Genomic DNA, 26,978 nt, shown 5'->3' on the forward strand with positions numbered 1-26,978 from the left:
AACACGTATATAGTCAAATTATAGACAAACCAAACATTAAAAGATTCATCACCAACACTACCACAAAAATAGTCCAAACAATACACTGTTTTTCTGCTTTGGCACAGGCTGCTGATAAGAGTAAAATGAGCTGGTTTTGTCAGGTTTTGTTCTGATATTGGCGTGTTTCTGTCTCGCCCACCATCTGAACCTGAGCTTCTCCCACTGAACCTCCAGACGCCCTCCAATCAATGATATACTGTACATATGGACACAATCATGAGTTTTCTCTCCGTATAAACAGTGCTAATACAAACACACGCAATAAAACATGTTTCTCCGCAAAAGCGTCCGAGACGTTTTGGCATTTGTCTTTTCTTTTTTTTCTTTTTTTTTTTAATGGCTTCTGGTTTTTTAAAACTTGGTATATGTACGACTGGGTCCCTGCGCACTCAAGACGAGGAGTCCGACTCTCAAAGCCCTTGTTGGTTTCCGCCTCTTGTTTGTTTTTTGTTTTTTTTTCCAGCATCGACGCTAAAGTTTCCTGCAGGTTTTGAGACCGGCATGTGAAGTGAGTCCAACAGACCTGCTGGTGAACTTTGGAACAACCCACTGGACCGAGCGGCCCACCTCACGCCTCGTCTCACACGCAGGCTGCGCCGCCGGCGGAGCGGTCAAGCCGAGCCTCGGTGTCGGCGACGGTGAAGGAGTGGCTGGTGACCGGAGTCGTGTGACACTGTCAGTCTTCAGAGAGGAATGGTGAGGGAGGCGCTCTGCACTGTGAGAGCCGAACGCACAAGAATGGTGGGGGGTGGCGGGAGTCGGGGGGGGGTCCATGGACGCTCGGCCCCGGGTTCCCCCCGGGCTTCAGGGCCCGTTCTCGTTGTAGTGGAGGGAGATGGGCCGCTCGCGCTGCACGGCCGGCATGTAGGGCCAGTTGTAGCTGGAGCCCGACAGCAGCATGTCTCGGAGCAGCGTCTCGATGGGCGTCTTCCCCACCAGCCGCACGAAGAACAGCTGCTCGATGACCGGCGACGACACGATGCGCAGCGACGGCAGGCGCAGGAGGAGGCGCCCGAAACGGTTGGGCTGGCTGGGGTACTGGTTCCTCACGTACTCCTCCAGGGCGCACTGCGACTTCTCCTGGATGCTCTCCACGTGGGCAACGTCCGACAAGCCCATCGCATCTGGAAGAGAAGGATGAAGTTTAAAGAACATTTCCTTCAGGAAAGCTCATCCTGAGCAACGGCACACCTCAGGGCTTTGTACTGGCACCCTGCTCCACCTACAGTGCTGGAACGAGTTTGTCCTAAATGCAGAGCCGCTAAACACACGGACAAGCTGTCAGTTGCCCTGCGTGTCGCCCTGAACCATAAGATTCCCCTCTGAAGTGGAAACTTTCCCCCCCGAGTGCGTCTCATTTGGGGATGTCGTCCAACTCTACAGACATGAACTGAGGCCACGTCTGCACGTACCTAGGTTTTTTTTCAAAACAGACATTTCCCCCACTACCTTTAAAAAGAAATCTTCATTGATATGGACCCTCATATCCACCTGGTTTAGAGTTATGAGCAGCCAGACCTGTAGGGGGCAGTGCAGCAAGAAGCATGAAGCCATGATAGCCAATCAGAATCCTGGAAAAAATAAATCACAATATCACCAATTGTGACATAAATAGTTAATCCAGATCTCCACTGTAGCCAGAGTTTTCTGGAATCATCGTTTGTGATGAGTCGGAGCTGCATTTATGTGTAAATGCAGAGAAATCTCAGTTTTTTTTTAATACCCAGGTACGTGTAAACGTGGCCTGAGTATGTGACTACTCCATTGAGGAACTATGGGACGCTTCTCTAGAGGTCCAATGTTTCATTTCAACATCTTTACCAATCTTCTGGAGCTAGTCCAGCAGTCTATCCTCAACGGTTCCTAAAGCCAACCCAGACGGATCAGAACAAAACATCAACAGCATTAACAACCTGCCGTCACGTCGATCTCTGTGGTTCCTGAGCTCCGCTGTAGGGACAGATTTCTGCCAGACCTCCAGACTTCAAAACCAAAAGGAAACATGTGTTTGAGTTGGCGGGCGCTCAAAACACATCACATTCTGATTTGATCACATTTGATCTTGATAGTTTTTACAACCTGTTTTCTGTGTTGTGTTTCTGTAGGATGACCTCAGGATCTTTAATAAGCAACTATACACAAAATGCACCATTATTATTATTATTATTATTATTATTATTATTATTATTATTATTATTATTATTATTATTATTATTATTATTATTAGTGTGCCTATGGAGCAGATGTGTGTTGATTTTGAGCGACAGACAAAAATCTCTGCTGCTGTTTTGGCTCTTTTGTATTTTCATAAGCTCCCACTTGAAATGAAAATCATCAAAATAATCTGACAAGTGCATTTAGCGCAGCAAACAGCGTGGCGGGCACAAGTATGAAAGCTCCGTTGCATAATACGTCACTAAAGCACTCAGTACGCCATCTGTTTACTGCTTCTGATCCAACGCTAGAACGACACGGAGAGTAACGACTGTCTGCCAAGTGCGGAATCGTCAAGCAGTAAAAACACTGGAACAAGAGTTTAGCAGGAGGATCTCATGCAATGGGCCGAAAAACAAGGAGATCACCTTGTTTCCATGACAACAGAGTATGATGACATGGAGATCGTCACGTTTCCATGACGACAGAACTGTATTTATGCGGGTACTTTGTTCAGTTCTTGTGCTTTCCTGCAAAAGAGCAACACAGCAGGTACATCACTGCTGCTTCAGGTTGGGAAAGTTATCAGAGCAAATATCAATTTGTAGCTTCGATTCTAGGTTTGGCTCCCAAAACTCAACTGTGTCCACTGGAAAGAACCGAGGCTGAGACGGGACGTGTTCAGAGTCCAGCGGTGTGTTATCAGGATGGTCCCCCGTGGGTCAGAGACGTGTGACGTGAAACACAGGCATACTCTACTGTCCTGCCCCGTCAGTGAACCACCATCAGGTCATTTCTCCTTCCAGTTTCAACCCGTCACGTCTCATCACAGCTTCCTTTTAACTTTGATCTAAACCCTGCATCAACCCCCCCGAGCCCCACCGACGAGCCTCAACCCCGAGCCCCACCGCCGAGCCTCAACCCCGAGCCACAACCCCGAGCCCCAACCCCGAGCCTCAACCCCGAGCCCCAACCCCGAGCCTCAACCCCGAGCCCCAACCCCGAGCCCCAACCCCGAGCCTCAACCCCGAGCCCCAACCCCGAGCCTCAACCCCGAGCCCTGCCGCCACTCTGCAGAAACATGGAATTCACCTCACATTTTAATCAAGCAGGTCCCCCACTGTTCCCCTCGTTTTTGTTTCTTTTTTTTTGGGGGGGGGGGGGGGGGGGGGGTTGAACTCCCACTCAGGCTGTATTTCCATGTGCTTGTGGGGCAGCTGGACATTTTTTTTTTTTTTTGGGTGAGGTCGCCATTTTGGGTCCTGCGTGCGAATCGAGGCTGGGATTAGCGGAGCTGTCTGTGCGGCTGAAAGCAGTTCGCGTGCCGAAGTGACAGCTCTGTGGGTGCCCCCTCCACGCCGAGGCGGCCCCCTCCACGCCGAGGCGGCCCCCTCCACGCCGAGGCGGCCCCCTCCACGCCGAGGCGGCCCACTCCACGCCGAGGCGCTCCGTCCCTTTGTCTGATCCCTGGAAGAACACCAGGTCAGAGGGGGTGAAGGGTTGGGGTGGTGGGAGATGCCAGCCTCTCCGATGAGGGTTGGTGGGACCAGGCTCCACTGAGGGTTGGGTGTGAGTGTGGTTTGGTTGGGGGGGGGTCATTGGCAGCTGGAGACGAGAGACACTCGCCGTTTATCTGAGCTCGTCGGGTCACGGTGAAAGGTCTGCGGGAGTCAGGTTCACGAGCGGATCTGTCACGTGTGCGTGTTCGTCCGCCGCCTCGTCTTCGACACGCGCAGGTTCCTCCAGCGCGCCGCTGCCCGTGTACAGCCGTCACATGGGACGCTGAGGGCTACAGGGGTTATGTAGGTCACGGAGAATCCTCCTCACTGAAACGCACCATACATAATTCAGCTCCTGCCTCCTGGTCGGGGCAGAAAGGGTGGGGGTGGGGGTGGGGGTGGGGGGGGATCCTGGGGGCTCAGAGTTCGAGGTTTGGGGAACTGGTGGGGAGGCCAGGGGGCGGGGGGGGGGGGGGGGGGGGGTGCTTTCAATAATAGATGGGATCAGGAAGGAGAGACAGCTGATGAAGGACGGGAGGAGGGAGGCCACGTGCGCCGATACAACATCCGAGGGAAAAACTCAACAAGGAAGAGAAACGTCTCAGGTTTGGCGTCTTTAAACACCCCGCCCCCCACCCCCCCCCCACCCCCCCCCCACCCCCCCCACCCCCCCCACCCCCGCCCCACCTCGCGCGGGTCAGAAAGCATGATCTCAGGCTGAAGCCTCCCAGATGTGACAGTACTTGGGAGCCCACTGACTGTTGGGATAAGCCTCACCGGGGTTTGTGTAAAAGCTGTATGAAAACAATGGCTGTCTCAGGGGTTTTGTCAAGATGTGAGAGCATTAGATTGTGATTTAATCTGGTGTGCGGCTCAGTGGGGAGGACGTCCTCCCGCCTAATGTGAGATAGCAAGGCTCAAGTCCTCCGCTTCCTCTTTCTTTGGGAGGCAAACAGGCGAGTTTATTCGAGCATGAAGGCATTTCCTTTGTTACTGCCTTTAGTACAGCGAGTAAACGCAGCGCCGGAACGCTGAGATATCAGGATGAAACTGAAACGATTTCATGTGAACATGAGAATTTTTAAAGTGTTATTGTACTAGTGTAGAGAAAACTTCATTGAAATGTTTTTTATTCTCGGACATTGGTACAAGTCAAAGTTCTGAAAAGACCTCATTTCCTTCGCCAACGAAAGTCGGAAGAGAAGTTTAAGTTTTAGTCTGCATGTATCTATTCTTTGGTTTGCGTGTATTTTGCCAACTCTTTGTTAAAACTACCAACCAGAATTGCATTAAATCTTCAGGGATGATTTCTCATCATCTCAGGACCAGTCGATTAGATTTTGTGACGGAAACAGCGAAACGTTTCAGAATAAATCGATAAAAGGTGGAAAACAATTTCCAATACAAAGTGGATGAAAGAGGCGCTTCATGGAGAAAATCAAAGGAGATCAGTGATCAGTTGCCATGGAGACGCTCCCTGCTCAGTCATTCACAGTGATGTCGCTACCTGACCGGCTAGTTAGCATCCATATGAGCTAACAGCTATCATGCTCGCGATGCTAACTCGGTTCCCTAAGGCAAAGGTCTGCGCTCTACCGAGTGTAGCTCTAGTTAAAAAATGTACTTTCTTGTATTGGTCTGATTCACTAAGATGTGCAGATTTGGCTTCATGTGTTTACTGCAGGTGATTTAATATCAACATTTAAAAGTCATTAGGAGGAAATTAAGTGGACGAAATCTGTCTCACCACAAACATTTTGACTGGAAGTGAGTCACATGGAACAATGTTCATTAATCATTTCCACAACAGCGATTTCACGTGAAAACGCAAAACCTTCCTAGCATTTTGTGTGTCTGTTTGCACAACGACGATGCTCAGAGTCACTGAAAACACAACTTTGATCAAATGCTCCAAATCCGTTAAAAACGGGCAAAAACAAGATTTGGGTTCAGTTCCTGTGTCCATGGTGGAAGCACTGGTCCTGGTCCTCGTCATTTTATTTTGACAGTCACTAGTCATTGTTCATTGTTGCTGCACGCGCATGTGTGTGTGTGTGTGTGTGTGTGTGTGTGTGTGTGTGTGTGTGTGTGTGTGTGTGTGTGTGTGTGTGTGTGTGTCCGCGCGCTTTCTTAACTAAAACTAACAACAGCACCCACTAGTGGACCAACATGAAAACTACATCGTTTTTAGAACGCTGAAGCGAAAACCTGAAATTTTTTCTGAAACAAAACCTTCGAAGGATGTGGGACTAAATGTATGATGTGTATTTTATATATATATATTTTAAAAAATCCTGTTCGATCAGTTTCCGGTGTAAAATCACATATTTTCATACGAGCTAACTTCAGGAGCTCCTCCCAACGACTTTCTTTTAATGCAACTTTACATTTTTGTGGGTGGTGGATGGGTGGAGTATTACAGTACTATCTGTACTACCATACATGTATATCATTACAGTACTACCTCTGGCCTCACTGGGGGCGGAGCCTCTTTCCTGCTGTGTGTAGTAAAAGTGTCAGGCTGGCAGGTGAGCATCTTTTCCTCGCCGGAGATTTATGAGAAGCGCGGCGCCTCTTCGGGGGCAGCAGGTCCAGAGTTTGGACAGAGTTCATGCAGACATGTGGCGACAGTGAAGCACTTGAAGACTGATGGTCGGAGAGTTTCCGCCGCGGCTCGGCGTCACAAGCAGCTTCCTGGCGGCTCTTGGAGCTTCTGGTAGCATTTTTTAAATTTTTTATTATTGCCTCAACCATTTTTTCTGAATCTTCTGAACACGCAGTTATAAATGAAGCTTGAATTCCTGAGACACCAGTTTAAAGTTTAAAGTACGGATAATGAAAATATCTTGTAGTTGGAAGAAGTTATCTGAGGACATTGTTTAACATCAGATCACCTTCAGTGATTCCAGGATCAGAGCTGAAGCATAAAATGTGTTAATTGATAAAAGAGAAAACCAACCAACACAAGAACATGCAAACTCCACACGGAGCAGCCCAAATGGACCCTTCATCCCCGACTCTGGTTCTGCAGGTTCTCCTCCCCTGACTCTGGTTCTGCAGGTTCTCCTCCCCCGACTCTGTTTCTGCAGGTTCTCCTCCCCCGACTCTGGTTCTGCAGGTTCTCCTCCTCCGGAGTCGTAGCTTCAGTCTTGGTCTCCGTTTGAACCCGTGTTTTATAATCAGCCAGTTTGTCCTCGGCCCGTAACTTCCTGTTGGCGTCGTGTGACTCAGGTTGTGCCGTTCACACGATACGGTGATGTTCAGCCTCCCGGTGACTCAATAAACCAATTAACGCCCGGATGGTGCAGCAGGAGTGGGGGGTGGGGGGGGTTCCACTTCACAGTAATCCTCTGACAGTCTCAGGGTGCGTCCAAATAGTCCCTCCGCCCTCCTTTCCTATCCACTTTTCCTAACACCCTGTGATGTCATCCACAGGGTGTTAGGAGGCTTCCTAAAGGAGTTAGGGAAAGGTGATCACGTTGTTGTGACAATTGGACCAAACTTCCACGAGGTGACGTAATAATAATCCGACGGCGGAGAAGGTCAGGAGGGACTATTAGGACGCACCCTCAGAGTCTCTGCGAGTCGTGGACGGCAGGTCTCCTGACGAGGGTTCAGCTCAGCCTGAAGTCGTCCAGCTGCTTCAATACAAATGTCCGTCTTCAATTCGGGGCTCACGAGAGTTTTCATTTAATCCGAGTCGTCGTGACGATCTGAGTGTCTGAGTTCGAGTCCGGAGACGACTCGGACAGATCGAACGGGTTGTATTGATTTCATACGTACTAATGTAGAAACACTAGTACTTCCTGTCCCGAGCACTACCACCGTCGACTTGAGATCATTTCCAGAAAGTCTCCTTTCCGCTCCGTAACCACGGCGACGGGTCCGAGCGCCACAGACCCCAACACGCTTGAACTTGTCATGTAAATACATGTGGTCGTAAATGATGAAAAACAACCTCATCTTTGTGACACTGGGTTGAGAACGGAGAGCAGATCTATAATCTCACCTCTTTTTGGCTGTTCGGTCTAGAAAATTAAGAAATTTGTCGTTTTTGGATTAAATCTTTTCCTTAATTCATTCCGGCCTTTGTGGCTGCAGAGAAACTTTAACCTGAGATCTTTAGTTTCACCTCTGAGGACACGAACAGGATGGAATTATATAGCAGATTACCGTAATTTCCAGACTATAAGCCACTACTTTTTTCACAATCTTTTAATCCAGTGGCTTAAATGGCTAATTTATGGATTTTTACGGGTTAATGAGCTTCAAGCCACCGATGTGATGCGTTCAGGTGCATCACGTAACTCTGACCTGCTGGCTGATCAATCATCTTCCTCCTCAAAATCACAATCCGCAAATAACCAATAAAATACTTTTTTATTTTATAAGCGGTTATCAGGGTTTGGGTATTTTTGCGGTCATTTTTTGTTTCCTTTTTGAATTTGGTGGCTGTGGCTTATATTCAGGTCTGCTAAATTGTCTGGGAATGACGGTAAATGAACCTTAAACTTCAAAACAAGGCAAAGTGAAGACTGTGTCTTCAGGTACGATCACGATGAGACGCGTCCCGACGAGGTGAAGACGACTGTCAGAGTTTTAATCTCCTCCGGCCTCCTGTCACATGTTTCTGCTGAGACTCACCAGATGTGAAGAGCACGATGGACTTGAGGCAGGAGTACTCGGCCGTGTCCACCTGAAGGGCCTTCAGCTTCTCCACCTGCTCCTGGAAGACCCGGATGTGGTCCATGAAGGCCACCACGCGCTCGGCCGACATGGGCGAGGCGTGCAGGCCGGCCGCCGCCAGCAGGGGCGCCACGTGGAGCGGCATGGAGCACTGCGCGGCGTTCAGGACAAAGAGCTCGCTCCACGACATGCGCAGCAGCGCCACCTGGAAGACAGACAGCGGAGGTGAAGTCCACCACCTTTGTCACGACCGGAACCAGAACCGGAGCCACAGTGTTTCCCCGGAACCTTGGGCAAGGCTCAGCTTGAAATAATTCACCATTCAAAAACAATTAAAAACAACATCGACAAATTGTTTTGATGAAAAACTGTTAAAACATGTTTGTGGACTGTGAGAGGAAACCGCGATCGCCACAATAAAAGCACATCTGTACAGGGAGAACATGAAGATTCTGTACAGAAAAGCATCGTTTCAAGACATTTGAGAACTTTGACACGTTCTTGAACTCTCTTCTATTCATAAATGTAAGTTTCTCTAGAACTAGAACCATCAAACAATCTAGAACTATATTTCTAGAATCTTCCACACATCCTGCCACTGTCATAAACTCATCGCAAAATTTGAAGGCGCAACAGAAAATCTGTGTTTTAGAATATGGTGAGAAAAGGTAGAAATAAGAATGAAGGTTAAAAACTATTTCCTTTAGTGGAACTGAAGCACAATGGTCGATACTGATGAAGGGACCCCCAGAGGAAAACAGGTACATTTCTGGCCGACATGTTGACTTGACATTAGTGATATATTAATGATGCGCTGCAGCTGAAGCCGACATGTGAGGACTGGCTCGGCTGAAGGTGCATGTGAATATTTCTCGTCATTATAGATTATAGAGGCAGAACTTGGCTGTACATCTACATTTACAGTAAATCTAATCTCAGGCCAAAGGAAAGCACTTTCCATAGGATGTGTTTTCTAACGTCTGAGCTGCAGCTGAAGACGTCTCGTCTTATTGAGGAACAGAACTAAAACATTTCCACGTCAGAGAAGACCAGAATGAAGCTCCGTTTATACGTCAATGTTTCGAGTGGAAATGATAAAGGTGTGACTCTGAATAAAGCAAAATACCAAAACAAAACCATCTCCTCTCATTCCAACCTGCAGTTTATCAAATCCTTCACACCAAAGTCCAGAAGTTTACTGACAAACCATCAAACTGTTGATGTTTCCTGACTGACGCCATCTTGGGAAACCTGCCCCAAGGCATTCTGGGATATCAAAGATGGCGTGGCGGCAGCTCCAGCTAGAATATCAACATTTGATGGATTCAGGGAGAAAAAGCTCCAGACTTTGTCAGAGAAAGAGTCTTGAATCCTGGAGAAAGTCTGGATGTAGTGAAACTGAAGGTTTTTCTACAGAGAATCCAGATGTGCAGAGATCCAGAGGACAAACGGGATCTTGTGACACGAAGCTTCAGGAATCTTCTGGAGTTTCTGTGACACTGAGACGTCAACAAACCAGGGATGTCCCGCCAAACTAAAATGCTGGAAATACCAGTTAGTCGGAGTGTGACGAGGAATTTCCTTCAGGGAAGTTTTAGAGACGAACGTCAACAACAACAACTGGATCCTCTGTTTTTATTTTCCTCCCCGAGGATTCTGGGAGAGGAACTTTAACAACAGGCTTTAAACAATAACACTGGAAGAACACGGACATTCTAGTGGACAGACCACTAAGTTGGATTGTTATTATGGTGACTGTCAAAATAAAAGTACCAAGTCCAGGAGAATATGGACTGGGAGTCATGACACCACGGAGGAAACTTTGTTCTGATTGTCTCTACTGAGCATGTGCAGAGGAACTAATCACGGCCAACAAGGTGAGCAGGACCAGAATCAGAACCTGGACTAGGACCAGAAGCAGAGGATCATCTCAGACGGAGCCCAAGTGTTTCCAGAAAGGCTAATTTTCCCTCGTTTACACCACGACAGAGTCGGAGTGTTTTCAGTGACCCCGAGCACCGTTGTCATGTAAACGGACCCAAAACTCTATGAAGGTTTAGTGTTTTCACGGGAAGACGTTGTTGCCTAGACGGGACTCGAGCAGCAGACCTGGTTGTGGTTGTTGGGAGTTCTCACCTGGTCCATGAGCTGCAGGTCGGGGAAGAAGGGGATGTTCTTGGCCCACTCCACAGCGCTGAACAGTAGCCGCGCCGCCAACTCGCAGATGTTCTCGATGCCCATCAGGTTGTTTCCCTGCATGCACTGCGCGCCATAGCGGGACGTTGGGTATGGCTCGGCGCGCAGCAGCAGTGAGATGAAGCCGGACAGGTAGGGCTGGCCGTTGTAGGGGTCCGTCCCGTTGGTCAGGTACTGACCCGGGCTGCTCTGGGAGTTGGACGTGCGTCCTCGCTGCACGGCTGGGAAACACAAGGAGGGAAAACTGAGGACGATCAAACACAACCTGGATTCAAATAAAACAATAACCTGGACTGTTGATGGGAGATAGAAGGAAAATCACAGATTAATTATTATTATCACTATAATTACGTCACTATGAGTCACACAAAGGGAATTTATATTCGGTGTAAAAATGGGGGTGGGGGGTTTGAGGAGACGCCAACATTTCTATGACTCGTGGTCTTTTTCAGGGCCGCTCGCCACGGCTGCAGTGCATCAATGAGTAATGACAAGCAGCAGCTGGTAAAGATATAACACCTCTTCACACCTACATGTGCTGCACACACACACACACACGAAAACATACGGTAACACCCCCCCCCCCCCCCCCCCCCCCCGGCCTCAGTCCTCACCCTCCACCTCTATGTACCGGCAAATGGCTGAAGCCTGAAGCCAATAAGGGCACGTAGAGGCCACACACACACACACACACACACACACACACACACACACACACACACACACACACACACACACACACACACACACACACACACACACACACACACACACACACACACACACACACACACACACACACGCGCGCGCACACACACACACACACACACACACACTCCGGGTGTGGAGCAGCGGTGATGCGGCGGCGCTCAAAGGCCCATTTGGAAAACACCTGTTCGGTCGTCCCCACTGTCTGAGTAATAACTCCATCTACTGTTACACTGAGCAAGTGTGTGTGTGTGTGTGTGTGTGTGTGTGTGTGTGTGTGTGTGTGTGTGTGTGTGTGTGAAAACGCAAAACGGGGCCGCGTGTGTGTGTGTGTGTGTGTGTGTGTGTGTGTGTGTGTGTGTGTGTGTGTGTGTGTGTGTGTGTGTGTGTGTGTGTGTGTGTGTGTGTGTGTGTGTGTGGCGGGGGGGGTGAGGTAAAAGGCTGAAACGGTGAGATAAGGTGGTGAAAGGTGAGAAGAGCAAGATTGAGGGCGAAGTGAGGGGGAAAAAAAAGGTGCAGAGTTCAAAATGTTGGAGGCTCCAGATCGAGCTGGTTTACATAAAGAGACAGGTGGAGGGGGGCATTTCAACTCTCCATCACCTGTCACCTCACATGCAGCAGCTGTGTCAATTGAACGCACCTAAAGCCCTCAGAGGTCGGGTCGCTCAGGAGCGGCGATAAAAATGCTTCTGACTCTGGCGTGGAGGGAAAAAAAAATACCTCTGCACAAAAGGTGTTGACCTTAACGACGCGGGTCTCCGCCCCCTCGTGAACTCGTGTCAACCCGCGTTCCCGGAAGAGAAGAATGCCGTGTCCCTGGGCAAACAGCAGCGGGGCTGAGCGCCGACGAGGCGTTGCACAACGGGACATTCCTCGCCGCCACGTCCCGGCCGGCGGCTCAGGAGAGTCCGGCAGCGCGCCGAGGTTCAGGTAAACGGAGTACGGCGGTAAGGTTGACTCCACAAGGTGAGTCGAAGCAGACGAAGACTGCGCTTCAACAAGCAGGAATAAGACGACATCGTCTGCATACGTAGAGAATAAAGTTTCGCGGTTATCAGTATAGATCAGCATGCAGTACTCAGGAACTGTCCTCCGATACAAACCCACGTAATACTTGAAGCTCGACATCAAAGAAAAGCTCATCGGCTCAGTCGCTAACGAATTCCCGCTAACCAGGGGTAACGTCAGAAAAGTGGAACCGTAACAAAAGTAATGCAAACTGCAAACTATGTGAAGTACGTACGTATGTTAGCAACCGAGGGGAAGAGCAGCCATTTATTTATTTCTCTTTGCAACCTCATTATTTCTGGACTGATGAACCTTTAACCAGGAGATCAGTGAAGAAACTAAGGGTGTTTTGTTTGGCGGCCATGATGAGGACTGTCTGAATTCTCAATAAGCAAAGGAAAGGAGGCTCGTTGGTTCCTTTAGAACCTCCTTTAGCTTAGGAACCACTGATGCTTCCTTTAGAACCTCCTTTAGCCTAGGAACCACTGATGCTTCCTTTAGAACCTCCTTTAGCCTAGGAACCACTGATGCATCCTTTACCAAAGTAGACCAGCTCATGTTCCCCCATAATTCCTTGCGGCGACAACATTTAAAGGAACCCACTCATCGGAGCGTTCAGGGAAACTCAGGATGACTGAAAAAGGAGCAGATCATGTAAGTTACCAAAGCAATAATCTGCCTAGAACAACTGGAAATAATCTAGAACCCAAATGAACTTTTTGTAGTCCATTTTCAGAAACTTGTAGTTCTTTCCCCACCATGGCAGACGTCACTGACTTGAGCCGCCGTCGCATTATTATGATGTCACTAAGTGAAAGTGCTGTCTGACTGCCACACCACCGTGATCTCCTTTACTAACTCCTTTAGGAAGCCTCCTAACACCTTTCACTAACTCCTTTAGGAAGCCTCCTAACACCTTTACTAACTCCTTTAGGAAGTCTCCTAACACCTTTCACTAACTCCTTTAGGAAGCCTCCTAACACCTTTACTAACTCCTTTAGGAAGCCTCCTAACACCTTTCACTAACTCGTTTAGGAAGTCTCCTAACACCTTTACTAACTCCTTTAGGAAGTCTCCTAACACCTTTCACTAACTCCTTTAGGAAGCCTCCTAACACCTTTCACTAACTCCTTTAGGAAGTCTCCTAACACCTTTCACTAACTCCTTTAGGAAGCCTCCTAACACCTTTCACTAACTCCTTTAGGAAGTCTCCTAACACCTTTAATAACTCCTTTAGGAAGCCTCCTAACACCTTTCCTTAACCCTTAAAGACGTCATCCACGGGGTTAAGGTAAAGTCGATAGTTAAGGACTTAGGAGGGACAATTCGGACGTACCCTAAACCTCTCCAGAACCCACATGGATCAGTGGTTTTCACCAACGCCTCCGAGTCTGTCTGTGAGGTTTGCATGTTCTCCCTGAGCGTGTGTTCTGACTGGACGTCCTCTACTGACAACGTGACGCTGAGTTAGAATGACTCATCCAGCGGACCGTCGGCGCCTTGAGACGTCGTCCTGAGTCGACTGAACGACTCTCCCTATTCAGAGAACTTCTGCAGAAACACGCCGTCCGACTGGTGAAACAAAGTGAGCAGTGACGCCGTCGCTGCGTCTGGCCGCTCTGATCTGTGAACTGGAGGCTCTTAATCCAGCTCTCATATTGATTAGTGGATAATCCTGCAGATGGCGGAGGATCGACTCCGACCACTCCACTCTTGAAAAGCCTCATTGTGGTGGTCGCTGATGCCGGAGAGGTAGAGCTGGAGAGGTAGAGCTGGGTGCGGTAGAGTTGGATTGGTAGCGCTGGAAAAGTAGAGCTTGAGAGGCCGAACACATCGGGCTCCTCCACTATGAGAGCAACGGATGAATGGACAGAAACGTTATGAAAAACAGGCCTCAGGATAGGAGGAATGAAAGGCCAAAGATGGAGAGATGAGTGAAAAAGGCCACAAACCCACTTTTCAGTTGGGGCTCAGTCGTTCCACTCAGAAGCATTGAAGCAGCTTCTCAGGCGCCGGAGAACTTAAAGATCCAGGAAGTAAATGAGTTAATTCTTCAGAAAAAAAGAAGAAAAAATTGGATCCAAGAATCTCTAAACGACACAAACAACAATGTGGGCGGAGCCAGAAGGGAGAGCAGGAGGAGGAAGTGCACGCAGACCGTGGCACCGCGGGACATTTCAGCTGCCACCCTTTCTTTCTCTTTTTCTTTTTTTTTTTTCCCGAACGCCACTTCAGCAGATTGCAGCTGACGGAGCGCGGTTGGTTCGCTGTCGCCCGGATTAGCCTGCGGGTCAGACCGTCAGTGGAATTACAGGAGCCAAATACAATTAAGGCGTATCAACATTTGGACTGAAAGGTCAGAGTGCCGGGCGACACGGCGCATTACCGATCTGGCTCCGTCTCATGGCTGCGTTTAATAAGTAGCTTTTCCATTTGGAGAGCTTCAGAACAAACACGATGCGGCGTGTCGTCGCAGCGCGAAACGGAGCTACTTTTATAGAACGATGCTAACAACACGCACGCTAACAACACGCTCAAAGCTAGCAGATGGACAAAGTCACGCTAGCTACCGTTCAGTTGGAACAATAAGGTCTGAAAGTCTTTATGCTAATGCTAACAGATGCTAAGGCGAACGATGGTAATCACGAAATGCTAAAGTGGCGTGACGAACGCCACCGTTTGTGTTTTTAAGCTGCTTTTAATGAGGCGCCACGGTGGTGCAGTGGTTAGCGTTCTTCTTCTCTCACACCGAGACTCCAGGTTCCAGCCAGCCTTTCCCCAGCGGCTGCATGTTCTCCCTGAGCGTGCACGTGATGCAAGTTTTTATTCAAAATTTGTTACCAGATTCTAAGAACTTTATGACGTACCGACTTTACAAATGTGCCATTAAAATAATAAACACGTCCGCAGAGCCTCAGCGTAGCCCGACGCTTCACCGCCAGCGATTTCTAAATATGCATCAAAACAAAACCTTCACAGCCCGTCCACCGGCGAGGCAGAAAGATCTGACTCTGATTCTGTCCACCAGGATTTACACTCCTCCGAAAATCTGGACGACACAGTGCAGGAAGCTAGTAGCTTGTAGCTCGCCGCGACATTCTGCGAGCTCTCACCCGAAGCTAAAATTCCCAGCCTGACCATTATGAGGAAAATAAACAGAACCAATGAGTCTCATGCAGTTTCCAGATCGACTCTTCTGCGCCCCTTAGTGGTACGGTGGTGAACTACTTCTTGGCTCATAGATCCTCGATATAGAGCTGGAAGGGATGGAGTAGATGCTACATACTGCCCAGTACATACTGTGGACTGTAATATATATATCACAGTAGCAGCTAGTAGTTCTGCACATGCTCAGTAGAGACCATCGGATCAAAGTTTCTGATGTGGTGTCATAACTCCCAGTTCATATTCTCCTGGACTTGATAGTTTTATTTTGACCACAATAACAATCAAATTTGGTGGTTTTATTTTGACAGTCACCATAATAATAATCCAACTTGGTGATCTGTCCACTGGAATGTTCTCCCTGTTGTTAACGTTTAGAGCTCATTGTTCTCTGCTGCATGTGTGTGCTTTCAGAACTAAAACTAACAACAGCGCCAACTAGTGGACCAACATGGGAACTACATCGTTTCCAGTGTTTCTGCTGTTACCGTGGAGACGGACATTGGTTTCAGAACGCTGCCGTGGAAACATTAATTTTCTTTTAAAATAATGCAACAACAATGAGTTTTAACTGGAAACGTTGTCGTGGGAACCAGGCCTAATGTTGGGCTCCTGAGCCACTGAGCATTAGCATTAGCATGTGTTAGCGGAGGATTCGGACAAGAGTCGGTGTAAAAGATGGAAGGAATGTTTTTCCTTTATTGTTTTGAGCTTTGAGGACGGAGGAGAGGAAAGCACCTGCACTCTACAGGGGGAGGGGGGGGGGGGGGGGGGGGGGTCAGAACAAAGCGGCGGCGGCGGTGCTGCGCGGAGCAGGAGGGAGGACGTGGTGACACAGACTCGCTCAGACAGAGACATGGAGGCCAGAAGAGCCTCGCGTGCAGAGTCTGACTGGATTCACTGCCTCCGTCTCTCAGACTTTGATGAGGCAGTTCCTGAATTAATTAGTAAACCAAACTCACCCCGCGCTCGTTCACGCTATGCCTATTTACACTTCCACCCCCCCTCCTACCCCCACCCTCCTCTTTATTTACCACACATGCAGCGGGTCACATAAGGACGGGCCGGCCTCGTGTCCTCGCTGACTTCTGACGCAACTGCTACATGTGCGATATCGTCCTCGCTGCACTTCTCCAACAGCCATCAGATCAGCAGCCCCATCGCCTGAAATATGGATGTGACCGCTGCAGAGCTGTTTTTAAAAGGTAGTGCAGGGGGAGGAGGAGGAGGAGGAGGAGGAGGAAGAGGAGGAGAAGCTTTCTCCTCTGTGTGTTCTTACGAGCTAAATTTAAAACCAATTAAAAATGGTCGAGCTCCTTCGTTCGTCGGTCAAACAGTGGAGTCGGCGTGTCGTTCATCATGAACCGTGTCTGGCTCTGGTTTTCTCGGCGACCTCGCCGGTGTGGCGGTGGTTTTCATCCTCCACAGTCCGGTGTCGTGTGCTCCGCCGCGGGGGATGAAGCTGACCACAAGGTGGTGTATTGAGTCAGAGGAAGAAGCAGCAGGGGGATTTGTTTAGAGGCGGCGGGCTGAAGGTCCAACTAAATCCCCCACAGTACGTTCAGGCGCAGAGCGAAAACATTTTTTTTGCATTTCACGTTCGTTTCCTCCGTGGTGCCATGACTCCCACTTGGGAGTTTTATTTTGACAGTCACTGTAATAACAACTGGTGGCCTCGCACGCAAACTGTGTTGTTTTTGGTGTTTCTGTCGTTGCCGTGGAAATGAGCATCACCTCAGTATGTTGCTGTGGAAACACAAAACTTTTCCGGAACAAAAAAACGCAAAAACGAACATGACCTAAAACATCACAGTGATTTTTTTTTTTTCTTTGAAAGCCACGGGGACGTTTCCGCCTCCTGCTCAAAATACACGTGCAAACTGTTGATTAGCTTTCTGACAAAAGCCCGGGACGTCTGGTGACCCGGCAACGGGCTGAACGACTGGATTGTTCCGGTCGGTCCTGCACAGCGGCGCCGTCGTCCGCCGTCTCGTTCTGATCAGGTTTAGTGCAGCGGGAGTAGAACGACGCCTCCTCTGACCCACATTACACACAAAGAAAGAAAAAAAACAAAACAAACGGCAGCAGAAAATTTAGGTCAGCCCAAACCAAAAAGTCCAATAACAGACGGGCTGGAGTCAAAGTCCACATGTGTGCGGCGTCCGGGGGGCCGGGGCGGTGAGTAAATACCCCACTGGGGGCAGATTGACTAATCCCGCCCTCACAGCCGGCTTGTAACAACACGCAGGAGAAACGGGAAACATGGCCGCTCGGCTTCTCGCAGGGATCCAGATACTTGACCCCTGGTCAGCGCACGGCGAGACCCCCGCTGGAAAACCGCTCACGCTTTCATAACACTGGCGGGACGGCGGGGAACCGTCACGCTTCACCTTCCATCTGCAGACGGCTCTCACCGTCGTCACGCTCTTTTCTGCACACGGATTATTCAGCAGCTGAAGAATCGACTCTACATTCAGTGTTGATGATTAGAAGTTCTGGTCACACTGATCCTGAGACCGGCTGTACGTGTAGCTTTATGCGCAGTAACATATTGCACCGATACCGATACCGATACCAGTATCGGGTGCGATACTGCACGGAGTAGTCGTACTTGTAAAAGCTGCTCCATACAACTCGGCGTGTGTCACAGGATGATGACAAAAGTAAGACAGACTGTAAATTATCTTCTGACAAAATATCAAGAGCAGAAAGATAGTTGGTACAAAACCAGCAACTTCATCACCAGCAACTTCATCACCAGCAGAGTGAGCCTGATGTTGCCCAGTTTAACTGCTCCACACGTAACTCCGAGCCATGCTACATGCTAACGAGTTTCAGCGTTCAGACAGCAGTGATGCTACATGCTAAACATGATCAGAGTCTGCCTCATGCCCCCGTCTTTAGTCTTCAGATTATAGAGAATCTTCCTCCCCTAACAGCAGATTATAGAGCGTCTTCCTCCTCTAACATCAGATTATAGAGCGTCTTTAGAGTGTCTTCCTCCTCTAACATCCAGATTACAGAGCATCTTCCTCCTCTAACATCAGATTATAGAGCATCTTCTTCCTCTAACATCAGATTATAGAGCATCTTCCTTCTCTAACATCAGATTATAGAGCGTCTTTAGAGCGTCTTCCTCCTCTAACATCAGATTATAGAGCATCTTCCTTCTCTAACATCAGATTATAGAGCGTCTTTAGAGCGTCTTCCTCCTCTAACATCAGATTATAGAGAATCTTCCTCCCCTAACATCAGATTATAGAGCATCTTCCTCCTCTAACATCAGATTATAGAGCGTCTTTAGAGCGTCTTCCTCCTCTAACATCCAGATTACAGAGCATCTTCCCCCTCTAACATCAGATTATAGAGCATCTTCTTCCTCTAACATCAGATTATAGAGCACCGTCCTCCTATAACATCAGATTATAGAGCATCTTCTTCCTCTAACATCAGATTATAGAGAATCTTCCTCCTCTAACATCCAGATTACAGAGCATCTTCCTCCTCTAACATCAGATTATAGAGCATCTTCCTCCTCTAACTGACAAATAGCAGAAGCAACTTGATAATGAGACGCTCTGTAAATCCCAAAAACGATTTAAAAGAAGAAGATAAGAAAACAGCTTTGAGTTTTGAGCTCTGTGGCGGTTTTCATGAAAGAAGCTCTTTCAGTCACTAACCGAGTAAATATTTCCTACAGAGCGACTGAGCTAGCAGCTAGCAGCTAGCAGCAAATATCTGCTGCTGAGGTTCGACTTGTTTCCGACAATCGACGTCACAAAGGTGCTGAAGCAGGAAGCAGTAAAAACGTCACCATATATGGTCGTGTGTCAGGTGAAATTCAAGCTGTTGTTTATAAAAAATGCAGCGTTTTTTGATATCGCTAACATGCCGCGTGACGAGTCTTGTTTATCCTAAGTTAATATTTAGCCTTGTGAGGAGCCGCGCTAAAAGTTTAATGAGCGGGCCGCCGCTCATTTCGACGCGCGTCGCTTTCAGAGTGTTTCAGAGTGTTTATTTTCTCCCCCAACGGGGACGTTTGACCTCCTTCTGCAGACTGAACATAATATCATTCGCCACAGACTTTTTATATCCGGAAACAACATGTCAGCGCCGGCTGCAGCAGGAATCGAACCGCTCGTCCTGAAGCGGCGGCGGCATCATCATCTCACTGCGAGGCGTCCCGTCTTGACGCTGATGCAGAGCGACAAGGTGAATCAGCCCAACGGCTCCTCTGAGCCGAGGCAAAGGTTTTAATTCTCAGACCAGACGCTTCACCGGCGACAGGAAGTGACACGTGGTGCAGCTTCCTGCGCTGGCGAACGCAGACGTTACCTGCGAGACGCCGTGGACTCCTGATCGCTGATTCGCTCAAACATCATGAACTCCGGCCCGTTCACGCAACGAGGTCAAGTGAAAACGTGAAACCTTTCGTGGCATTCTGTGTCCGTTCACACGGCGACGCTGCTCGGAGCTGCTGACAACACAACTTTTCAACAACACTCTGCCTCTGTTGCCGTGGAAACGGTGCAAACACTGGTCCTGGTCACCACGTTGGTAGAAACTAGTTCTTCTGCACACGCTCAGTAAAGCCAATCAGAACAAAGTTTCCTCTGTGGTGTCACGACTCCCAGTCCATATTCTCCTGAGACTTGGTGCTTTTATTTTGACAGTCACTGTAAAAACAATCCAACTTCGTGGTCTGTCCACTAGAAGGTTCTCCCGTTGTTCATGTTTAGAGCTCATTGTTTTCTAGTGTGTGTGTATGTGTGTGTGTGGTTCCATTACCAAAACTAACAACAGCACCAACTAGTGGACCAACATGGAAACTACACTGAATTCAAAATGTTGCTGTACAAATGTGAAACTTTACTGAAACAAAAACAATCATTTTTCACTCGAAACGGGCCTGAAAATACTATAAACTGTGAAAACTTTCTCAATTTCTGTCTCTTTTGTGACTCCCGTCTGAATATTTATTACACCAACGTAAACTCCACTCCCACCGGAGCACGAAGTGGTGCAATAACTATAATAATCTATAAGAACGTATTTACTATGTAAAATACATCCAACCCCATATTCTGTACATGTCCACACTTATAGGCACCGTGTGCATATTTTTCTATTATGTTGTATTTTTATCTGCTTTTTTTAGTTCCTGCTATGTGTGCTTCTTTCTCTGTACTATCCTGCTGTACCACTGCAAATTTCTCCACATGCGAGATAAATAAAGGGATATCTTATCTTATCTTATCTAATCTTAACAAGGTTCAGTCAAACACATTTATTTTTTTACATATTTCTGTATAATATATCTTCATATGTTTACAGAAGCTGCATCAGTAAAGGGTTCCTAGTAAAGGAAGCTCCAGAATATGGTTTATTAGAGGAGTAATTACAGATATTTCTCTCTGATTTCTGAGTTTTCACAATAAATCATCATATAAGTTGTCACAAGTTTGACATCTAAAGGCGTTTCACGCACAGAAATACAGTTTTTATTTCATTACGAGAGGAGAAGAGACCACTTTAAAAATGTTTTTGTCCTTCTTTCAAAACTCTTTGTCATTTAAATTCATTTTTTATTGTCATTTTGGGAAAATTGTGGAAATAAGCTAAATGTAGTGATTTGACTGACCGCATGAAGAAAAAACTGTTACATTTATTATTATAAAAATATATATAAATAGATAAATAACTAAATATATTTATGACACAATCTAGTTTAAAAACATTTTTGTTTTTAAGTCTTAACGTGTATTTATTTTAATATCTTCCATTTTAAGGTTTTTTTATAACCAAGAAAAAGCTGGACACAAAAGAAAAAGCTGCATTTTAATGCAAAATGCTGCTATTTGTCCTAAAACCACCTTTTCTTCCCGCCAATGGCTCAATTTGTCCTTGTAGAATTGCTCTAAAAGCTGCAGCGACAATAGCTCGCAGCTAAAATCGTCCTAACTAGTCACATCACTGATAAACACACATCAGCCAACAAAGAGGACTTAAGGACACAGATTAATCCCACTGACCTCAAATGCACCACCAGATGAGCCCATCCACAGCAGGTTGACCTGCTTCACGCTTAAGCTTTTTTTTTTAGGCATAAAACACCCAAAACTGTTTTACTTTGAAGGCTATTATAGTTATTGTTGATCTGAATTATTGGTGATGTAATTACCCGAATTCCAGCTTCTACTGATGTAAAACTGCAGATAACAGAAATAAAAATGACGTGTCTGCTATTATCAGAAATGTGAGAGACTTAATGTATAGTTGAGTGTGTGTGTGTGTGTGTGTGTGTGTGTGTGTGTGTGTGTGTGTGTGTGTGTGTGTGTGTGTGTGTGTGTGTGTGTGTGTGTGTGTGTGTGTGTGTGTGTGTGTGTGTGTGTTTAGATTATTTTTGTGAGACTGCATTTTCATAAATTCTAGATTTAATTATTCATATAGATTATTTATAAGCCTGTTAAACTATATTTGATTATGTACATGTGTAAATGTATCTAGAATATATAAAGTATATATAAATAGATCAATTCAGATTAGTACAAAAATACTTTTTCTTCTTTTGTATGTGTCTGTCCTTTGTGTGTTTTTGACATGTCTGAATTGAATTGATAATAAAATAATAATATATTTGTCTGCTTTGCTCTTTAATGAGCCACTAAATCCTTCACACACGCTACTGTTGGAGCACAATCTTGCAGTTTTAGCCAAAAGTTACTATAATCCTTCCTTTATTTGGGCTTCAAAGCCATTTAAAGATTTGCTTTTAAAAGATTTCACACTTATTTTGCACACAAATGAACTTTTTTTCTCGTCTTTAAGTCTCTTGACAATACACGCGGGATTAGCGGATCAATGGGAGCTTTGTTAGGAGAAAAAAATCCTGCTTTCATCTTTTCAGTCCTCTTCAATCTCAAAATTTAGGACTTTCCGTCTCATTAGCGGCCTGAATCAGCTGGATGCGTAAAGACGCATCAGGAGACTTCCTCCGCTCCACTCTGACGCTAAAGAGCGAGGTGGAGGTCTGCGGGCGCTTTACACTGTATATAGTACACACACACACACACACACACACACACACACACACACACACACACACACACACACACACACACACACACACACACACACACACACCTGGGCGCAGTGAGCGGCTGTTTCCACCTTATGTGTTTTGGTGTTTGCGTACAGAGCAAAGGTCGTGGCGTGGATCTCTGCCCTTCAACACCCGCTGCCCGAGTGTCCTTGAGCATAAGCGCTCGAGGGGGGAGGCGGGGGGTGAGGTGGGGGGTGGGGGGGCACTGTTGACCCTATTCTGTCCTCTAAGAGGGAAGATAACGAGAGCCGAGGGTGACATCTCCAAAACAGTATTTGAGGACACGAGAGGAGCGACGCGCGCGTCTTTTACGCGCCTGTATTTATGTGAGCAATCCAACTCATTTGCATAGCGCCAAATACACACAGTCATTTGAAGACACTTCAAACCAGAATAATTGCACATGAGCAAGCAGGAGAAACGGAGGGAAGCAAAAAACTCGGCTTTAACTGGAAGAAACCGCAGAACCAGAGTCCGACTGAGTCATCACTGTCTCGGGTTTCCTGTGTCCCCCTGATGGTTTGGGCCCAATAATCTTATAAAATGCACAGACGCGCATGATGAGTTCCCCTGGAGGGCTCCACGCAGCCTCGTGAATGGGGTGGGGGTGTCGGTGGGTGCTGCCAAATGATAATTAATAAGGGAAAGCGCTGCTCTCCTCCAACACGTTTCCACTGCTCCTCTTTGGCACCAACTGACCCGTTGTTAATTCAACACAAAGCAACAAATGTAGCGGCGGCCTCTGATGGCGGCTCCGGGTGTCGCTGAGCAAACAGCGTAATTAAAAACGCAGAGACAAAGGGGGGATTTCCAGGACGCGGCGCACCGCGGGGGGAAACGCGCACATTTTGGACAAATGAATGTGAATTCAAGCATTGTGGCGCCCGCAGGTGGCGGCTGATTATTTTCCCGTAACAACCGTCAGAGGCGCGCACACAAATACATCGGTTTGCGCACGAATGTCAAGTTTAGAAAAAAAAAAAAAAGCACGAGTGTCATATTTGGGCTTAAACGAACACTTTTCTCCAGCTTTCAAAATAGTTGTCTTACATCTTCATGCGACAAGGAGCAACAACTGACCCAAAGTCCCTAAAGGAGGGCAATTAGCGTATGTCCAGGGCAAAAGCATTTTGTGATTGGAATCTGGACACTTATTGAATAATCAATAAAAAACTACAAAGGCGCCATATTTAGACTTGCGTACAACGTTTTCTTCAGTTTGGTAATAAAAAATACCGTCAAAATAAACTTATCTGAGTCTAGAATTCATTATTTGTGGTTACAAAAGGAATTTAACCTTCATGCTAATCACCTTGGTCCAAACTCTCCAAAAGGCGCGTAAAGGACGCGTGCACGAGAAGAGAAAGTTGCACATTTATGCATTAATGATCAATAAAAGCTGAAAGATCGACAGATTTAAACTGAAATGCTTTCATTCAAAATTATCTCGTTAAAGTATTTTCTTACAATATAAGTCGATGCTGTCAGGAGCAATGACCCGTGAAAAGCGGGTCACTTTGGCCCGAATTCACCCAAAAAGCGCGTGAAGGACGCGTGCACGAGTTTTACACACAACTTTCTAATGTTGACGAGTTGAACTGTCGTCATGTTTGCGTCGTTCTCTTCAGTTTGGACAAAAACATTCTCAAACTAAACTCGTGTTTTTCCAAATGTCAATGAATTTTTATCTTTAGGTTGTAAAACGAGAAAAGAGGGAAAAAAAAGGCGCGTGCGCCAGGAAAACAAAGTTTTACACACAGGTTTGACATTTTAACGCGTCATAATAAAAACTTGAAGAGTTTAATTTCTAGATGAAAGGCGTCGTTTTCTTCATCGTTCCGCCTTGAAACGCAACACAGGATTTTATAAAATTACATTTTCATGTTGCATTTAGTATGAAATTGAGCTGGAAACCAGTAAACTTCACTTCGTCTGAAAGCTGATGAGCCTTTTTACAAAAACATCCAAAGACATTTTACGCAACTTTCAAGTTGCGCAGTTCTTTACGCAGAAAATCCAGTTTGTAAACACAAGTTAAGCACAGCATCCATCATCCATCCATTCCGGGTCTTACCTTCCCTCCTCATGCCGACCTTGAGGCACTTCTTGAGCCGGCAGTACTGGCACTGGTTCCGGTGGTGCTGGTCGATGGGGCAGTCCCGGTTCCCCCGGCAGGTGTACGTGAGGTTTCGCCTCACCGAGCGCTTGAAGAAGCTTTTGCATCCCTCGCAGGTGAACTGGCCGTAGTGCTTCCCGCTGGACTTGTCCCCGCACACCATACAGTCCACGTTGGGGATCTTGTCCCCAGAATGTGCGTCGTTCCCCGGGGTGGAGCCATTGGGCGTCCCCGGCGCCCCGCCGGGCTCCTGGCCGCAGATCTGGAGCTGCGAGCCCGGGTCGGCGGAAATGTTCTCTGGCCACTGGTTTACTACCATTGCCATGCTATCCCACAAACACTTGGTCTTTGTTTAAACCACAGAAGGAGAGGGAAGACTGCGTGAGTGAAATCCGTCCTGACGTCTTGAGGGGGGAGAAACCGGGGGAGGGCGAAGGGGCGCTTCCCACTTTCCCCGCAGCTCGTTCCGACCCGAGCCGATCTGTAGGACGCGTGAGAGAGTTTTTCAGAGAGACTGAACTCTTCCCGTGAACAAACATCAAAGTTTACAGCAACGGCGAGGAGGTATCGGCATGATCGACGCACGCGCGCGCGCACAGCCCACAACTCCCGGTGCTCCTCAGCGCGCAGGAATCCACAAACACGCTCTTCTCCAGGAGCGCAAACCCTCGGGAAAGTCGCTCCCACAACTCAGCCAGACGTTACTTTCTTATTTCAGCATATGACTCCTCGGATCTTTGATTTGAACCAAATCACACATGACAGGAGATTTTTCGGTTATTTTTCCGTCACGCGCAGCCGCCCCAGGATTTCAGAGGTGAACTTCTTTCTTCAGTCAGCACAGATCTTGGTGTGAAACGCTTCTTCTCGCGGGTTTCAATCCCGGTGCCCCCCGGGAATAACCGTTCCGGGAGCGGTGGAGGACAATCCCGGTCCCTCGGGTTCTTACGCACCGCGGTGCGGACAGATTTTGGAAAGCGACGTCAGCGTGCGCGCCGGGATTAATTCTCCAAACACACGCAAACAAAAACACACATGCAGCTGAAAAATCCTTCCGGTGACCGTCCGCGTAGGAGACCCTCAAACCGGAGAACCGTGCGTGGCTCCACCGTCCGTCCGCGCGTCCGTGGGTCCGTCCTTCCGTGCCTCCGTCCGTGCGTCCTGCCTCCGAGAGTCAACGCTACAATTTGGGGGAAAGTGTCACTACAGCCTGCCTCGTCCCCCCCCCGCCCCCCGGCGGAGCCATATATGGGCACAACAGCCAAATAAGGTCACGACCCCGCCCCCTCACAGCGACACGAAGGGGAGCACGTGATTGGCCCCAAAAGTGTGGTGGAAAAGTAAGAAGCGCGCTGATTGGCTGAAGGAGGACTCGGACAGGTCTGATTGACAGGGCCGATTGTTGTGGTACAGGAGGGTTAAATTAGAGATAAAACTTCAAATAAGACCTTGATATAAGTTTTTTAATAACTTTAAAATGTTTTTCCTCAACGACTCGTAAAGCAGATTTCATTTCTGTAAGAAGAGAAACTACATTTTGTTTCAGCTGTTTGAGTTCAACTTAAATAACCCGGTGGAAGATTTCACTCTTTTTGTTCAAGTCTTTAACTTTAAACCTTCGCATTAAGTGCAATTTATTTTTATTTTTAAAGCAAAAGAAGCGATGTCTTCAACTTTAAGAAGTTTAAAAAGTGGAATCTGTTGATGATTAAGGGGAAATACACGATTTAATGAGTTTGAACCCACGACAGGAGTCAGAGGATATTTAGAGGATGTGGGGGAAGAAATGACAAACGTGCACATCTCTCAATTAATTTACTGGTGTTTTGATGACATGAAATACAAATATTTACTCCCACGAATAAATGTTCTTGTCGTTTTGCCCTCTGATGGACGAGGAGAGGTCACAGTTTAGTTTTATCTCCCACGCAGCTTCGCCTTCTAATCAATCTTCAAACGTCCAGGGCGCGCCAACGTTTTCCACCAGCACGCGCGTGCACATCCCAAATCCCTCATAATCCACCACCTTACCCCATCAACATAACCAGAAGGGAATCCCCGTGGAGCTACAAGTAAACCTGCAGAGTAACGTCTTCTCTTGGAGGTGTCATGGTCGTGACCAAGGCGGCTCACCGGCGGCTCAGCTGCGGAGAAAGTGTCAGTGGAGGGTTTGTTTGTGAGGTGGAAACACGAACGTGTCTCCGTGGAGGGTTTTAGGTTGTTTGTGGTGCGGTGGAAACGCAAAAGGCCGCTGCGCTGATTCACAGTGACACGAACAGTGTCTGTCTCCAGTGGAGCGCAG

At 47.6% G+C, this 26,978-nt stretch overlaps 1 protein-coding gene across 1 annotated transcript; it reads right to left on the bottom strand.

The window, feature by feature from the left end:
* Window positions 1-377: 377 nt before the first annotated feature.
* On the bottom strand, window positions 378-25,852 carry nr2f5 (nuclear receptor subfamily 2, group F, member 5). The gene is made up of 4 exons (XM_080472376.1): window positions 24,635-25,852; window positions 10,518-10,798; window positions 8,340-8,586; window positions 378-1,166 (listed from the first exon to the last, which is right to left on the bottom strand). The coding sequence occupies exons 1-4, from the start codon at window positions 24,999-25,001 to the stop codon at window positions 847-849; spliced, it is 1,215 nt and encodes a 404-aa protein (XP_080328502.1). The 5' UTR covers window positions 25,002-25,852; the 3' UTR covers window positions 378-846.
* Window positions 25,853-26,978: the final 1,126 nt, after the last annotated feature.

Source organism: Lipophrys pholis (assembly GCF_963383615.2).
Source record: "Lipophrys pholis genome assembly, chromosome: 9".
NCBI classification, from domain to species: domain Eukaryota; kingdom Metazoa; phylum Chordata; class Actinopteri; order Blenniiformes; family Blenniidae; genus Lipophrys; species Lipophrys pholis.